Genomic DNA, 16,895 nt, shown 5'->3' with positions numbered 1-16,895 from the left:
TATGGGGTACGCGAAGTGTTCTTAGACCCGCTGAACCTCCCACTTTGCCCCAGTTACAAAAATAGTGGAACAAACAAAATCGAACAGGCACCAGAGCATGAGGACATCCAGCGTCCCTTTCGGGCACACGAGCTCTGCCTCTTCCTCAAGTTTGCGGACGACCGATGGGGACCCTGTCCTCCGCTGTCTGCACAAGCCAGCCCCAGCAGTCCATCCACGGGAGCTCCCAGCCGAGACTCACCCTTGCTTGCAGTGCACACTGTTTACATAGAAGAATTAAGGTGTTAGTCTGCAGAACCTTTCCGACCTGCTAGTTTATTTCATCAGGAAGTCAGCTTGATTCCATTCGAACCATTTTGCCTCTGGAAAGTTACAGCCAGAAAGAAGGACACTGTATGCTGGTTTATCTTATTGTCTGAGGAACGTGTCTGCTTTTCAATGCCTGTAGAACCTGAATGTCAAATATAGATTAGCCTAGGTGGGAAAAAATAATTAAAAAGTCGGGGAAAGTTCTTTTATGTCGAGCTGCTTAAATATTGAGACATTAAGTATTCTTTCATCAGTGCTTAATTTACAGACACATACAGGTAATTTCTGTACACTTGGAGGTAACTAATCTAAAATTCATATGGCTATATGGCAGAAAAGATTGTTTTCAAAATAAACTGGGGAAATTATAAAAATACAACTAAGAAGTCTGGTGTCCGCCTGCTTTTTTATTGATAAGTGAAGAAGAATTAGAAAACAATGCCTTTATTGTCCCTTTCAGATGACCTGTGATGTTATATGTGCATATTTATCTTCAGCTTTATTTAGGAAATAAAATGACAAAAGTAAGTACATTGCTTCCACTTCTTTGTGAAAGAAGTTTGAGGGCCCTGCGGCCATATGTGTCCTTGCCTGACCCAGCATCTGTGGAGTGCGGCAGTCTCCTCCGTGGAGCTGGCTCTCCAAGCTGGGCCTTCCTGGGTGGCATGGCTAGATGAGTGAGAGTTTGCTGTGCTCCCCTCTTCACCGGGATTCACAGCTGGTGGCCTGGAATCCTGGGAGGGCCCCGAGTCATGGATCAGTCTTCATCCAGAGCCCGAGTGGACCCTTGCTCAGAAGTAGGAGGAGTTTGGAGGAAGAGCTGCCCCATCAGGGTGGCCGCCTCTGCGTGTTGTGAGGCTGCCTGACCTCAGAACCTGAGGGTCCCGGCTGGGGGGTCAGGTGGGGCATTTAGTCCTGGAGGATGAGCATGGTGGCTTTGCCACCACCCCTCCAGGATGTGTGTCTGGCCCCCTGTGGGATTTCCCAAAGACAGTCCTGCCTGAAAACTCTTCCTCAGGCTAGTAGGAACCTGGAGAGCTTACATGGATTAAGAAATTGGTGATGATGCTTTAAAAAGTAAAGAACTGAGCTGAAAAGATGAAATAATTAGAAAATAGGACTAAGAGCGCTTTAGAATTACACTCTGCCCTAATCCTTCAGTAGTTGCTTAATAATCTCAAAGTATTTTCATACTCTGTTCCTTCGTGATCATGAAAAAATCCCTATAGTTTGTTTTCCTTACTGTTTGCATCTGTATCTTAAATACGGACCTCAGACATGTCCTGGGAATCATGTCTACTTTATCCTTATGGCTGTATCCAGACTAGAGGTCCTGTGAACAGAGAAACTCAGTGTTGAATTCACTTGTCATAAATTGGATGCAATCAGATTTGTTAAAAATATATCACCTGTAAAAATCAGAGCTGCTTAGAAGTCTTACCTCTTAGTTTTTTCATGATTATGAAGTCACACAGGAAAATACAGACGCAACCTTCTTTAAATATTCACCCCGTATCAGACTCTGTCTTAAGACATGCCACCATTACATAGCAGTGTCTCCTTTTAAAAAACGCCAATTTAATTGTCCCTTCCAAGAATTCATAGCCTTCCCTTTTTATGTATTACGCCTTTTATATTCCATGACATTCTGCCAGTGTTAGGATCTCTTCATCGTTCTGTAAATCAGGAATTCCCACCGGTGAGCTTGTTAGAAGTAAAGAGTCACTTTGAAGACTTCGTTATAACAAACATTTCGTTTATTACCTGTTTTATTTACAGTATTTACATATTGCACAATATCTGGATACTATCTTACATTTATGATAGAAAGAACAAATGAAATTAGCCTGGATATGTTCACAGACTTATACTCCACTATCTCCAAAACATGACGAGTTTTTTTTTTGTTTTTTTTTCCATGCAGTTCCAAATAATGCTCTGGGAATTTAATTGTAAGAGTAACAAAAATATTAAATCATACCATATGCTATATGAAAATATAGTTTCAGATTCTATTTATGTTTCTAAAGAAATACTCTTTGAGATTTCACCTAATCAGGAGAATGAAATAGCTTTGTCTGTCATTTTATAGCACTACACATCAAATGCGGAGCATTCGCCTTTTCCCCCAAAATCACGAATGGCAAGTGTTACTGTCAGGTACGCTGATTAACTGAATATGTATTTGCCAACAGTGTCAACAACATACAAAACTCAAGTTAAAGGGTTTATGGAAGAGTCAGTCTGCAAAAATAAATCTCTTGTTCACAAGGGGATGTGTTCGTGAAGGTAGCAGGTTCTGTTCCCTGTTGATTTCCAAGGCACTTCTCATGGTTCGTGGGCTGTTGGTCCTTTGCAGCTCTGCTCACTGCTGAAAAACACATTTGGTTTCATAGAACGTCACACTTTCTTACCAATTCTAGAAGAAGTATACATCAAATGACGTAACAATGTGTTTGAAAACACAGGGGATCACAGTCTGCATGTGTATTTCTCTCTGTTCCAAAAAGTGTAATCTGTTTTATTGTGGAAATAACCAAGTTCTACAGTTGTTACAGGCCTACTGTGCTAAAGGAATGAAAACCATCACTGGTACTAAAGTCTGAAGACCAGCCCATGGTCCTGATGTGTGTTGTCAAGTCCTCTAATTGGGGCCACAGTGATTGACAGCCTGGCAGTCCTGAGAAACCGCTCATTGGCCCTTAAGCCTCCATCTGCATGAGCATTTGCAAAACTAAAAACCAAAAATAAACCCTTTTTTCTAGCACTCCCTGCAGTGTACCCGAACCATTAATGAATTAAAATTCATTAATTTTAAAAATAATGGTAAGCTCCAGGGTTGCTAAACTTAAGCTGCATTTTGTGGACTGACCTAGACACTTGTTACTCAAAACTCCATTTCTTTGGAAATATATTCCAGAGCTCAGGCGTCTAACTGAACTGAGCTGCAAGTGGTGTGTGAGAGGTCTCCAGTGTGTCTCTGTGAGGGAGAGTAGCTGGGAATCTAGTTTCTCTTTGGCTGGAGGTCAGTTAAAGAGACGGAGTGTGTAGCCTGAGTAGTAGTTTCGGTGGAGAGGGCCACAGGGCATTTGGTCTTCCCTCCTGTAAGTAAACGGAATTTGTCTTCCGAGGATGTGCCTGGTTCATCTCTGGAAAGAGTGGTGCTTTAACTATGAAGGGATGCTTAATAAAATAACATGCCTATCTCCCCTAGCATATGACCTTGAGAGACTTCTGAGAATCCATCCGTTGCTTCAAAAAGAAGTCTTTTCTGTGTGCCATTTGGCAGTGGACTCGGATGGGCGGTGGAGTGGAGGTCAGGCTAGTGCACGGCATTTCTCAGCTTTGGCGCTAAAAGCCGTGCTTTTACTTTCCCACATAAAAAGTGCCGTACAAGTTTCTGTGAACCCGCAAGGATGTGGCTTCATAATCCTCCACACCACATGTTGTTTCGCTCATTATTGGTGGGACTTACGCCGGGGAGAAGCCGGTGCTGACGATGAGGTGGCTGTGATTGCGTGATCAGATGGCTGCCGGGGTTGGGCTCAGCCCCCTCGGCACCGTCTAGACCTTTATCGGCACAGGCTTTCCCCCAGCGAGCATGTCTGTGTGTGAAAGAACACGACTCCCGCGTCCACGCACACGAGACGAACAGGGTAACCACTGTGCACACACAGCAGATCATTGTCTGGGAACAGCCATCAAGGACCTGAAGCGTGTCTTATTTGTGGAGGTAAACTTGGCCTCTGGCGGTGCCCAGCATACACAAGACACACTGTAAATATACAATTAGGAAATTACCGTTTTGTGACCGAAATCCATGGCATTTGTGTCAGGAAAACAAAACCTTTCAGCCATCGGTATGGCGGACAGTTGGTGTTGGGCATCAGCCCTCAAGAGGCCAAGGCTAAAAATTTAGTTCATAAACTCTCCATGTGCCTTTATATTTTACCACTGGAGGCTCTGGAAAAATAGCTGATAGAAACATAGAATAGCTATTCTTAGCTGTTCCTTATAAGCTTCCTGGCATAATGATAGATTCCAACTCAAACATTTGCCAGATACGTCTATAAAAGTTGCATGGATATGGTTAGTCATATACTCATTTATGAGTGTAAATGAATGAGTGAAAGCCTAAAAGTGAACAGGCATGGTTTTAGATATGTATCCTAATTTATGCACTAAGTCATGTGCTGAAATCAGTCCACTAATGGGTTGTGTTTCAAATTAACACGCACTCTGCCAACAGAGTCCTCACAGGAGTAATTCACAGCAGCTGCCTGGGGTACTGTGTGCAGATTGGCAAGGGTGCCTTTTCTTGATGGCCAATATTTGTAGATATTTTCGTGTTATGTCAGCCTTACTCAGAGGAAGGCTACTTTAGCCAAAGAAGGCATATTTCTGAACTCCCATGAATTTTTCGTGTCCCAGACAGGATTTGGGTCTTTGGTGGGTGTACCAGTGAAGCTGTGGTCAGCTTACCTTATCCCTCCATGCACATTGGACTGACAGCCAGCCGGGTAAGCAGCCTGGCACATCTTTTATAGTCTGTAGGGAAAATGAACCGTGGACCCTTGTCAGTGACATCAGCAACTCCTTAAGTATTTTTTAATATCAACTGCTAAAGCCATTTATTTCTTTAAATATTCTGAATTCCCTGGAAGTGATGGGGAGACTGTCATCTGAAATCATGGGCTCTAAGTTGTTGATTTAATAATTTATGGTACTTGAGGGACTTCCGTTGCACATGGCAAAAGGTAAATAATGGGACTGGAGGCTGTGCAGGGAGGGGCAGGTGCAGGATCTCCTTCTGTCCATTTTCTTTTCCCACTCATCAAAATGACTGGTTTTGTTCCCTAGCAGACAGTCTCCCCGTGCCCTGTGTGACTTAACTTTCAGGGCGCATGCAGGCTGGATCCCCACTTGGGTTGATCATACACAAAACCCTCCGCATAAAGATTTAAAGGAAGTGGGTCAACAAGTAACAGAGCAGAAAGACCTGGGTTAGATGGTGAAAGGAAACAATAAGCTAATTTCTGAGTACTAATGGATTTTCCTTGATATCTCACCTAATTAAGTTATTCCATAGGTGCTACCTCAGAGAAAACAAGTGGGGTTTGGTGATCATAACCATAAAGGAATTTCCTCAGTTTGAAGTTCTGTGGAAAGCTACAGCAGTTTATAAATTACTAAAGTTTACTTCTCAAGAGTCTCAAAATCCTACTTAAAAATGGAAGAATTCATGCTCTTAACTGAAATTCTGAATGAATGAGTAAACTGACAACAATGAGTTTGCCCAATATCTCAGACAAGCAGCTAATCCTACTCCTAAAAATGCAGCTCCTAAATATTTAGACGACATAATAATTTGTGTTCAAAGGAAAAAAAATGGCCTAACAGCTGGAAGCTGGGTCATCTGGATTCCTGGCATTTTTTCCCTCTTCCCCAGTTGCACCAAATATTTTAGGATGCAGCTTTCCTAGATAGAGTATGTGTGGGTGCAGTGTTGTGTGAGTTCAAGGCAAATACTTCAATTTGCAGCACATCTAGAGACAGTGAAGTTGACCAGCATCCCACCAAACCTGCATGTTCTCCAACTCTGACATAATCTGGGGGTCTTGTGAAGGTGGTGTCTTGGAGACTTCAAAGTTCTGCTCTTCTGAAGAGCTGCCCTTGGGACCACACTTTGAGTAAGAAGGCTCTGGTTCCTTTCAGTCCTGACCTCCCAGGATTCTAGTTTTCTTTCATACAGCCTAAAGCAACACAGAAGTGGCCCAGCTTTGGGGCACCTGGGTGGCTCAGTTGGTTAAGCGACTGCCTTCGGCTCAGGTCATGATCCTGGAGTCCCGAGATCGAGTCCCACATCGGGCTCCCTGCTCGGCAGGGAGTCTGCTTCTCCCTCTGGCCTTCCTCCCTCTCATGCTCTCTGTCTCTCATTCTCTCTCTCAAATAAATAAATAAAATCTTTAAAAAAAAAAAAAGAAGTGGCCCAGCTTTGGCTCTCCACCCACCTCCATATGGGTAAAGTTTAAGTAGCCGCTTACCCAGTGCACACACCTGTGGGCTTCCATGTCTCCCAGGCCGGAGGGGAACTGTGATAGACCCTGATGGCTACCTCCCATAATGAGTGAGCAGGGATCTGGGAGGCATCTGGCTGAGTTACTCTGAGCAAAAGGAGGCAGTGAGTGTGGGCACATACGGTGTCCTGGGGAAGGGGTTGCAGAGTTGAGTGTGTGCTGTGTGTCAGGGCACACAGAATTTAAGCATGTTTGTTTCCTCATCCACATATGAAAACATTAGAAGTAATGACCCCAAAGATCACTTTCAAATTTAGAATCTGATCCTATTACTGTAAGATGGTATTTAAAAATATAGACACATTTAAACAATAAAAATGTTCTCTGGCCTCTGGAATAATGAGTAACTCTCAAACAGAAGGCGATTCTATTTCAGAGGAAGGAAGTGGGAGAGGGACATGCCAGGTGCATAGGGCATGGACCGGAGGGTGGACCAAAGCAGTGCTTGAAAAATAATCCGAGCTCTGTGGGACACGTATGCCGCCTGCCGTGGCTGAGCCCTGTGCAGCGGTGAGAGCCTGAGGGCCTTCGCGCCGAGCACCCCAGCTCCCTGCAGAAGGTGATGCTCCCGGTCTTACCGGCCACCTTGGTCAGTGCACCTGGACAAGGAGCTCCGCACGTGGTAGCTGCAATTATTTGTGGCAACTTTGCTGCCTGAGCAGAAAAACTTCCGCTTCACATGAAGTGGCTTATTTTTTTACTTTTCAGTTTTTGAAGGCAGGGCAGGAAAGTCTGGCCTGGATAGTCTGGATACTCTGGATAGTGTCTGAAAGCAGCTAGTAAGACACCTGGTGTGTCTGCACCACTTTCCTCCTGTGAGCCTCACGTGAAATGAAAGCTGTAGTCCCTACAAGAAAAATTGGTTTAGGGCTCTAACTGATGTCACTCTAGCATGTTTTGTGACGAGCACTAGCAACCACTTCTGGGGGAATAAGGTACATTTTGTTAAAGATAGACAATCAGAACGCTGTAGCTGAGCTAGACTGAGAGGGGAACTCTGCATTTCTGGATTAGTGAAGAGCAGCATCTAGTCAGGGTGGCGTGGCCCAGGTCCACAGATTCTTTCTACTCCAGAGCAGACTACTCCACGGTAGTCATTTTAGCAACTCATTCTTAAAGTTTGTCATATTGAGTAGATACAAATATAGACATCATGCCAGAATTCATAAAACAAGAATGTGAATCAAGAGTTCAGCCCATTCCGAGAGTTGATTAATTCTAGTGGATGTAAATTTTCCATTTGGCACTAGGTGCTACAGAATGCCGTCACCTTCTTCTATGGTCTGGTCACCCTAACCCTTAACTCCACAGTTAAGAGGGACTATATTTTAGCAAAGAGGAGATTTAGGACGAGGGGTGGAAGGACATGAGAAACACATCAACATGTGCTGGTCTTTCCAAAGCAATTAGGATGCTGTCACTCACATGCAGGGATGGTGCAGTCTCTGGTGTTGTGGTAAAGTCTGTGAAAGTGTTTGCTGCACTTTGGACTGAAATAAAGAGGACCTGGAACATGGAAGAAGAAGCAGATTGTGAGGACTTGCAGGATGCCAGGAACTGGGCACAGGTGAAGGAATGAGGACACTTACCTGTAAGATGTTTTAGAAACTTGTCCTTCATCCTTAGATCTCGAGGCACAATTTCTGTTTGAAGGGAAAGAGGCTAATTATTGCATTGCTTGAAAGAAGCATTTGTTTTTATGTGATCTAAGTGAATGTTGAAGAGAGTATTGGAAACTCTTCATTAGCCATGTTACATTGCCCTAAATAAAACAGATTGGTTGTACATGACATAATGTGAAGACTTGTAATCAGGATCACATCTTTCTTCAGATAAAGTATTAGCTATTCACAAAGCTTCAATATTACTTGTCTTGTCTCTGCCGCTAGTATAAAGACAGTGACGATAAAGTTACATAAGGGGGAAGAGGTGCGCGCGCTCGTGTGTGTGTGTGTGTTCATAGCTTCTGATATATAAATCACTTTTAGGCATTTTCATTTTGGACAGCTTGGTAATCGAATGCCACAAGCTCTGAGAGTTCTAGAATGAAAACCCAATCCTTCAAGCAAAAAATTGTTATAAAACTTTTTTTCTAGGTATATATTTAGAAAAAGGATTAAATGCCTTCAAAACCACCTGTTACGAAGGCTGGTGTAAATGCATGGAAACAGACGTTTACCTGGTTAACAAGATTAAAGTAAAATTCCCGGGGAAAGACAGCTCTCAGTTTTTACTTGGGAATAGTGGGAACTCTCAGTTTTTACTTGGGAATAGCAGTGTTCCCACTGACATTCTTTCTGATCCAGGTGTTGTTTTTGCTTTTTTACAGTCACCTGTAACCATTTTCCACTCACTTGTTTTGGAGAATGACTTTTGCTATGATTGCATGTGGTCGCACTTTGTTTCACCACAAATACTCCTCATCTGAGGAGGGAACATTTCCTACGAATCTTCTTCACTTGCAAGGCTTAGGCATCTCCTGAATGTCAGTCTGTATGAAATTGACCTTATCACATTTGACCCAATTGTGTCATGAAAGCATTAAAAGCTTGCATGCTTTCTTTGGAAATTTCCCATGGGGCACCCACTCTGGGAAGGCTCTGCCATTGGCAGAGGAGGGTAAGGGGAGGGGGGTGGCCCTGAAACATTTCTGTCTCGGTTGAAAGTGCTTTGCTGAAAATATTTCCATTTCCTAAATAACAGATGACAGTTCTGTGCCAAAGCTCCCAACCTAGGTAATAACTCACGTGTCTTAGACGTGGAGTAGGGATAGTTATACGCCGAGGCATCATCACTTACCGACCTCCTATTTTCTTCTTAAAAAAAAAAAAAATGCCTAGTTTTTTTCAAACGATCGAAATGGTTTTATCTTGTTAAAATAGCTATGATTTCTCAATTTCCAAGCAAACACGAGTTCCGGTGTCTCCTGAGACATGACGGGTACGCAAACATGCTGGAGGTTCCCAGTGCACTGCACACACCCAGAGAAGCCTCGGAGGCAGGTCACTCGGTCCGCAAGCCCGAGGCAAGGGCACTCACCCACTCTCTGCTCCTCGGGATAAACCGGGTAGTCCGAGACCTCCCTGCGGCCCAGAGTGTAGTCGTGCTGGCCCAAGAGGTGCAGTCTCTTCGACTCGCCCGAATGGTACTTTTTGAGCTCCTGGAGGATCTCCACGATGAGCCGCAGCAGGGTCTGTCTGTCGGCCGCCTCCCGGGGCTCGGCGACCCCGGGCCCCGCCGCCCCCAGCACGAGCAGCAGCCCCAGGAGGAGGGGGCGCCCAGGCCCGCGCATCGTGCGCTCGCTCGGCCGGAGGGAGCTCGGCTCGCTGGAGGGGCAGGGTGGGGGTGGGGGTGGGGGGGAAACCGGGAAAGAAAGTCGGCGGCGGGGGTGGAGGGGAGGAGAGACTCTCCGGCTGAGACCGCGGCCCCTCGCAAGCCCCGGCTGCGACGCGGTGTCCCCGGGGCCCGCGCGGGACCCGCGCAGGCCCCGCTGCGGGGATGCCGAGAGCCTCGGCTCGGGCGCCGCCGCCCTCCTCGGCGCGCCTCCTCCCGCCCGCGTCCCGCCCCCGCGGCGGCCCTCCCAACTTTCCGAGCAATGGCACATCCGCCTGCACTTCTCCGCGCACGGCACCGACACAACTTTCTTAACCTTTAAAGCCACGCGGCGCTGCGGCGTCTCCTCCGCCTGCGGGGCGGGCGCGCACCCACCCGTCCAGGAAGGCTGGAGGACGCAAGGACCGTCCTGCCCGCGGACCTATCGCTTCCCGACAGGGCTCCGCTGCGCTCTCGGGTGAGTGGGGGCCGCGCGCCCCGCCCGAGCGGCTGCGCTCAAGTTTGCAGCAACGCCTTTGTGTGGTGCTCGCCCCTCCTCCCGGCCGGGTGTCCCCCAAAGGCCCCCCCACCCCAGGACCCTCGCTCCAGCCGCCCGCAGTGCCAGGTTTTAGAAACCCCCGGCCCTCGGGGAGGGGAGGGAGCCCGGCCCACACCTGCCCCGCGCCGCCCGCGGGGCCACCTGCGCGTCGGAGCCCGGCCAGATTACCTGTCCCCGTGTCCCGGAGCCGCGGGCGTCCTTCGGCTTCTGTCCCGGTGTCTGTTCCCGCGTCCCGGAGCTGCCGCGCGCCCCGCTACTCCATGCCCCGCGGCGACCCGGCGTGCGGAGCGCACAGGACGCGCGGGGATGGAGACTCGGTGGCTCGCCCGCTCGGAGCGCTGGACGCGCGGCTGCCTGGGCTGCGCTCCGACCGCGGCCGCTTCTTATCCCCGCGCCCGCCGACGTCAGGCCGGTCCCCGAGGGCTCCGCGCGGGGCTTTAATTAGAAGCCGCTCAACTGTTCGTACCCCTGTGCGGATCTTCGTCAGACACCCCCCCCATCTCCTCCCATCTCTCCCTACCCCCTTCTGTCTCCCCCTCTCCCCCGCTCTCTCTACCCCGTTCTCTCTCCCTCTGCCCCATCCCCTCCCCTCCCCCATCTCCTCCTCCGTCATCTCCTCCCCCTCCCGTCCCTCGCCTCCCTCCCCTTCGTCTTCCCCTCCCCCTTCTCTCCCTCAGTCTGTTTCCCTCCGTTCCTGTCACTGTGACAGGATGAGAAGAAACGCCTTTACCAGGAACTCAGATCTGTTTTTGTCTAAATGTAGATCTTGGGCTATTAAAAAATGAGCTGCCTGATTGCCTCGACATTTAATAAGTCAATTAGAGTCTATCCTTTTTGGAGGAATCTTTCGGCGTGGCTGGGGGCCACTCTCAGGACCCCAAGAGGTCTGCACCGCCCCACGGCCTGCAGCAGGAGGCCGGGTCCCTGAGGCCGGGCAGCCCCCAGGGCAGGGGCCTGGGTTCAGGGTGGGACACAGGCAGCGCTCTAGTAACCTCGGGATGTACACAGTTACCTGGCAGGACACGTGGGAGCCCCTCCTCAACATGCATCCCCCCCAACCCACGCGGAAGGACGAACCGAAGCCCCTCCCGCAGGGGACCCTGCGGCCCGCGCTCCGCTCGCTCCCCTTCCTCAGAAACGCCCGCAGGAGACCTCCTGGGGCACCTCCCTCCAGGCCTAGTCTTTCCAAAAGTTTTGGTTCTTTGGATACAGGCAGGCACATTTGTGAGGCTTCAACAGTTTATCTCCTGTAATTTTTTTTTTTCTTGTAAAATGTATTATCAATCAATTGCGCGCTTTCCCATTTTATTGGCGCTTTCTGGGCAAGCGCTGGACACCCTCCAAGTCAGTGGTCTGACTGGGGAAGGCGTTCTCAGTACGGTACCAGAACGGGGGGTGCGCGCAGGAATTAAAAGCCTCCACCCTTAACAGGACCAGCACCCAGGGCCCCCGGGCAGAGGTGCTGCGGGCACGTGGTGCGGACCCCGAGCCAGGCCTGCGGGTCGCAGGGGCGGGAACCTCCAGGGCACGAGCTCTCTCTGTGCATCTCTGTGTCTCTCTGTCTCTGTGTCTCTCTGTCTCTTCTCTGTGTCTCTGTCTCTCTGTATCTGCTCTCCCTTTCCATCTCTGTCTCTGTCTCTGTGTCTGTCTCCCTGTGTCTGCTCTCTCTGTTTCTGTTTCTCTCTCTTTCTGCTCTCTCTGTCTCTGTGTCTGCTCTGTCTCTCTGTCTCTGTCTCCTTTCACTAATTCTGTTTCCTCGGGAAAACAAAGTGTTTGTCAAAGTGAGGCTGGGGTAAATAGAATAGAGACAGAAGATACTAAAATGCGATCATCTAAATCCCACCCCCCACACACCTTTTGGGGGGATGTGTTTATATTCTGCTCTCTTTAAAAGGAAATGGTTATATTTCTCAGTGAGCACTTCTTTTGGCAGGCAATATGACTAAGATGTGAATGTTTTTGTTAAGATATCCTCCAAAAGAAGAAAGAAAGAAGGAAGGAAGGAAGGAAGGAAAGAAGAAAGGAAGAAAGAAAGAAAGAAAGAAGGAAGGAAGGAAGGAAGGAAGGAAGAAAGAAAGAAAGAAAGAAAGAAAGAAGAAAGAAAGAAAGAAAGAAAGAAAGAAAGAAAGAAAGAAAGAAAGAAAGAAAGAAAGAAAGAAAGAAAGAAAAAGGAAAATTCTTATCAAACAGTTCTTAGGCAGGTAAAGTAGGATTTTTTTTTTTTCCTTTTTCCGCTTCCCTTGAAGGAGGGGTGAGCTTCTGTTGCTGAAGCGCCGCCTAGTGACAAAAGCTTCCCTCTGCGGGCACTCAGCAGTGGCCCCGGGGTGGAGGAGCTTCCTTTCCACCCAATAGAAGGAGCACATGAAGCTTCTGTTGTAAAACATTTTGGTGTAAAACTGCTTTTGGGGAAAAAAAAATACTGCTATAGTAAAAAAAGAAAACAAGAATTTAGCCTAATCATATATTATTTTAAGTTTACAGAGTCTTTCCTTTTAAATACTATTTTACAAAATCAGGTGAAATCAATGAAGAGTATTAAAAGGTACAAAGTTCCTGTTTATAAGTTGCAGGGATGAAAAGTACAGCATAGGAAATCATATTGTAATAATTTGTATGGTGACAGACAGTAACTACACTTCTGGTGAACATTTTCTAATGTATATCATATTAAATCACTATGTTATATACCTGAAACTAATATTATGTGTCAACTATACTTCAATTAAAGATAAAAAAAATAATTTTTTAAATTTAGGTTTTTCTAAAAAGTACCAATTAGGACTATTCCCCCCTCCCCAAATTCTACCAACCAAGGAAGCCTTGCTAGTAATTAATATTGTCCTTTTTTCTTTTGTGGTTCTTAATGGGACAAATGGATTTTTTGAATGAGTCTATTCTACCACCCAGTTATATATGCCAACACTTTAGCCCAACTCATCAGATACTTACATGCATAAACAACAGCAACAAAACTGGTGCTTTGTTGATGTTTAGTTTCATGAGATCTGGCAGTTAGGGATCAGACCATCATGTTTTAATTCATTCATTTTTGCAAAGCTCTGTACTGAAATGATTCCAGGAGCCTTTCATTCTGTATAAACCATTTTTACAGACTTTCTCAACTAAATAAAAAAGTGCACTGAATTATAATCTCTACTGAGCTGCCCAATTTATGGTATTGTCAGGAAGAACCCCTTGGAGTTCTCCAATCACCAGAAACATTCTGATTGGCTAAATTAATTGTGCTGGTTAAGGCAAAGCAAAGTATGTAAACTGGCTTAGGTGAAAATATAAAGTTATATTTGACAAATGGCTTAGGCTCTCCACTTCTTTCCTATAAAATGGCGTGGTTGAACTGGATGGTCTCTGAAGTCTAAAGCTGTATAATTCTGATTGTTACCAAAAAACCAGAAAACAAAAAATGCAGTATTCCTACAAAGAGCTGAAAATAATTCACTAAAAGAGTCACTATGAGTTTCATCATCTGTTTTCGTGCAAGAAGAGGTGATATATTCATCTTAAATAATTTAATTCCCTCCTTTGTAAGTGAACAACTTTCTATTATGAAGGGTCCAAAAGAGATAAGATAGTAACAGTATATTTTAAGCATTATTGGCCAAAGTAACTTTTGCTAGATTTGATTTAGTTTTGTTTCCTTTTTGAGAAAACTATGTTAGCTCATAGAAAGAAAACTAACAAGAGAGGGGAAAGTTGTGTTTAACCCACTTTTATTGTAGATCTATGTTGTAAGATGGGCAAGTTATTTTTTAAATTTATAAATAGTATAAAGTTCCAAAGTTTCAATTACAATTTTTCTCTCTTCCTGAAAAGGTATAAATTTTATTTGAGATGACTATTAACTACCTTCAAACACTAATAAAATAGATATATATTAACTACATGTTTTTAAATGAAGTATTAGTTCAACCATTATGTTGATTATTTAACAATCTAACTAAGATTCTATTAGAGAGAAAAACTACTACCTTTCATAAAGGATAACTTTATGTGCTATAAAGAAATGTCACTTAATATTTAACTTTCATCAGTTCTGTTATTGTTGCTATTGATATATTATTAGTACACTGGGAATGTACTAGAAAGTATATAAAGCATTTAGGAAGACAAGATTTCTAACAGGACCAATCTTTATGGTGTAAATGTAAACAGTGTAATCTCTTATAAGTAATAATGTGTGCATGCTCTCTAGCAGTTTATTCTAGATGAATGAAATACAGCCTTCTACCAAATTCTTTCTCTCCTATGTAGAGGAAGCACATTATTGTAAGGATATATAGGTCATCCACCTCCTTTTCATTTTTTGATACACACTTTTGCATCTGCAAAGCCACACTGCAGTGCAAGTCCAGGAGAGATATGAGAGCCAAAGGTTATGTATGAAGGCTTGAGATGCTCTGTTGCATGACTGATTTACTCCTGCTCAGTTTTCTTATCCCGTAGCCAAGAGAAAGAGGACTATTAATGGGTAGGCTTAAAGGAGCATGGACTTCACTTTGTTCCCTGGAACTGGTTTAGTTATGAAATCCAGCTAGAGAAGAGGCCTTAAAGGTTAGCGACACTTGCCTGTCCCTTAAGGCTCCAATATCACAGTTTTTTGTTTTGTTTAGATTTTTAAAATTATTTATTTGAGAGAGAGACAGAGAGAACATGAGCGGGGGGGAGGGGCAAAGGGAGAGGGCGAAGCAGACTCCCTGCTGAGCAGGGAGCCCATCCTGGGGCCTCGATCCCAGGACACTGAGATCATGACCTGAGCTAAACCAAGAGTTGCTCACTTAACCGACTGAGCCCCTCAGGCTCCCCAGCTCTGCCCTTTCTAAGAACCTGGAGGTCCACGCTGGGTCCTCTGCCTCTGGTCTGAGAGGGAGGTTGTAAGAGCTAAGGCTGGGGGAGGCATGTGTCACCTCCACTAGTCAGCACTCAGCCGAGGGCCCCTCAGCAAGAATGCAGGTAGGGTCAAATGAGTGTGACCAAGGAAATACGCTTTCTTCAGAAAACGAATGCTTGTTATGATATTTTCTTGTCTGTTGAGCAATGTAGGAAGGAACAATTCCTAACCCCTGGCCAAGAGTCTGAGACAGTGGCCCATCTCCTGCCAATTAGGGTTAGGGAGAAGATGTACAACAGATAATTCCCATGTAGGAGAGACTGTGGGCAAGGTGCTGTGTCCAAGACAGAAAGGCAGGATTGCAGTGCTATCTTTCATTGAGTAACTCATCCTATTTCACCTTAGACACCAGATCTTATGGGAATGGCCCCTGATCTCCCTATGCCTTGCATCCCACCCTTCTTCCTATCATGGCACCAACCTCACTTACTCAGTTTAGTTTCTGAACATGTCCCAGTTTACTGTTCTGTGTCCGCCGTTGGACTACCGTATTTTTGTAGCCAGGACCTGCCTCTTGTTTCTCATTTTATCACCAATGCTTAGTATCATGTAGGGAACATTGTGTGTACAAAGTAAATAATTTTGAAAAAATGAATAAGCGTACTATTTTTATGTATTTTTACTGACAGATGCTCATAAGTCATTACTTAAATATTTATTGCATACTTCTTTTTTGAAAACCAATGTTCGTAGAATTACAAAGATAATTTGAGCATGGATTATCCCTTTATAAGGTATATGATCATTCAGTAAAGATATGACTGATATATTGTTAATACTAAAAGATGGTATCTAGTTGGAGCTATCTCAGAAGATAGCTGTGGGTAACGTAGACTCTGTAGCAGAAGTGATATTTGTAGTGATGGGGGATTGTCATGCTGGGATGAGGCAGAGCATCCTAGACAGAGGGAAATGCATATGCAGAGTCCAGGTGGGAACCTCAGAGCCAGTGAGTCTGTTTAGCAAGAACAAATTGTATGAGGTGGGGATGGACATGCTTTGGAGAAACAGCATTACTGGTGTCCACTTTCTTTCAGAAAAGCAGCATATAGAGTGAACATGAACATGGCTGTGGATCACAGACGTTGGCTAAAGTTCTTATTCCCACTCACTGGGCTGTGAACTTGGGCAAGGCAGTGTCTCTGAGCCCAGTTTCTTCATGCCCAGAAAGGAAATGACTTAGTAGTATTACCTCAGGGGCTTTGTGAATATTAAATACAATAATGTATGCTAACCTTTTAGTACAGTGTGTTAAAAAAACGGATTGAACATTTTTAACTATTACTAAATCTTTCATAGTGTATACTCTCATAAAGTCTTTTTTCTGTATTTCATAATTTCTTACTATATTTCATAAAAAGCATTATCTATATTCTATAGAGTTCCTGGGGCAGCATAATTTTGTAACTCATTCAAAGCTGCATAGAAAATCTATAGTTAGAAAGGGGACTAAAATATTCTAAATTATTAAGTATCCACATACCCAGCGATCAGAGTACTGAGATCTTAGAGCACTGAATGAAGACTCACTTCAGTGAGTAAGAACTCACATCAGTGAGTGATGGTTTATGCCAGTGTGGGAGGGTTCATGCTGGTGAGTGAGGGTTCATGCCAGTGAGTGAGGACTTATACCAGTGAAGGGGGGTTCACACTGGTGTGAGGGCTCAGAGGTGCATGTGAGGGCTTACATCGTGAATGAAGGCTCACCCCAGTGAGGGAGGGTTCACCCCAG

At 45.3% G+C, this 16,895-nt stretch overlaps 1 protein-coding gene across 8 annotated transcripts; it reads right to left on the bottom strand.

Moving 5' to 3' along the window:
- Positions 1-2,283: 2,283 nt before the first annotated feature.
- On the bottom strand, positions 2,284-10,732 carry ALKAL2 (ALK and LTK ligand 2). Of its 8 annotated transcripts, none has more exons than XR_014138346.1 (6): positions 9,426-9,903; positions 7,976-8,029; positions 7,812-7,892; positions 4,792-4,857; positions 3,785-4,084; positions 2,284-2,680 (listed from the first exon to the last, which is right to left on the bottom strand). XR_014138346.1 is itself a non-coding variant. In XM_081797274.1 (6 exons), exons 2-5 carry the CDS (start codon positions 9,676-9,678, stop codon positions 4,793-4,795), a joined length of 453 nt encoding a protein of 150 aa, XP_081653400.1. In that variant the 5' UTR covers positions 9,679-9,712; positions 10,426-10,732; the 3' UTR covers positions 2,284-4,084; position 4,792. The 8 variants fall into 8 exon arrangements, 6 of the variants coding, with proteins under 6 accessions (XP_081653400.1, XP_030888997.1, XP_081653396.1 ...); XR_014138347.1 differs by having other exon boundaries at positions 2,284-2,677; XM_081797274.1 differs by adding an exon at positions 10,426-10,732 and having other exon boundaries at positions 2,284-4,084; positions 9,426-9,712.
- Positions 10,733-16,895: the final 6,163 nt, after the last annotated feature.

Source organism: Leptonychotes weddellii, chromosome 10, assembly GCF_054177405.1.
Source record: "Leptonychotes weddellii isolate Sample4059 chromosome 10, ASM5417740v2, whole genome shotgun sequence".
NCBI lineage: Eukaryota > Metazoa > Chordata > Mammalia > Carnivora > Phocidae > Leptonychotes > Leptonychotes weddellii.
The sequence above is the reverse complement of the archived record's forward strand: the minus strand, read 5'-3'. Positions and strand labels throughout refer to the sequence as shown.

Coding starts and splice junctions, on each gene's coding strand:
- ALKAL2 (XM_081797272.1), bottom strand. CDS start 9,990: ATGTGCCATTGCTCGGAAAGTTGGGAGGGCCGCCGCGGGGGCGGGACG. Junction 8,030..9,425: donor TCCCGAGGAGCAGAGAGTGG/GTGAGTGCCCTT, acceptor CCCTTCAAACAG/AAATTGTGCCTCGAGATCTA. Junction 4,858..7,975: donor GTTTCTAAAACATCTTACAG/GTAAGTGTCCTC, acceptor TTTTCCCTACAG/ACTATAAAAGATGTGCCAGG.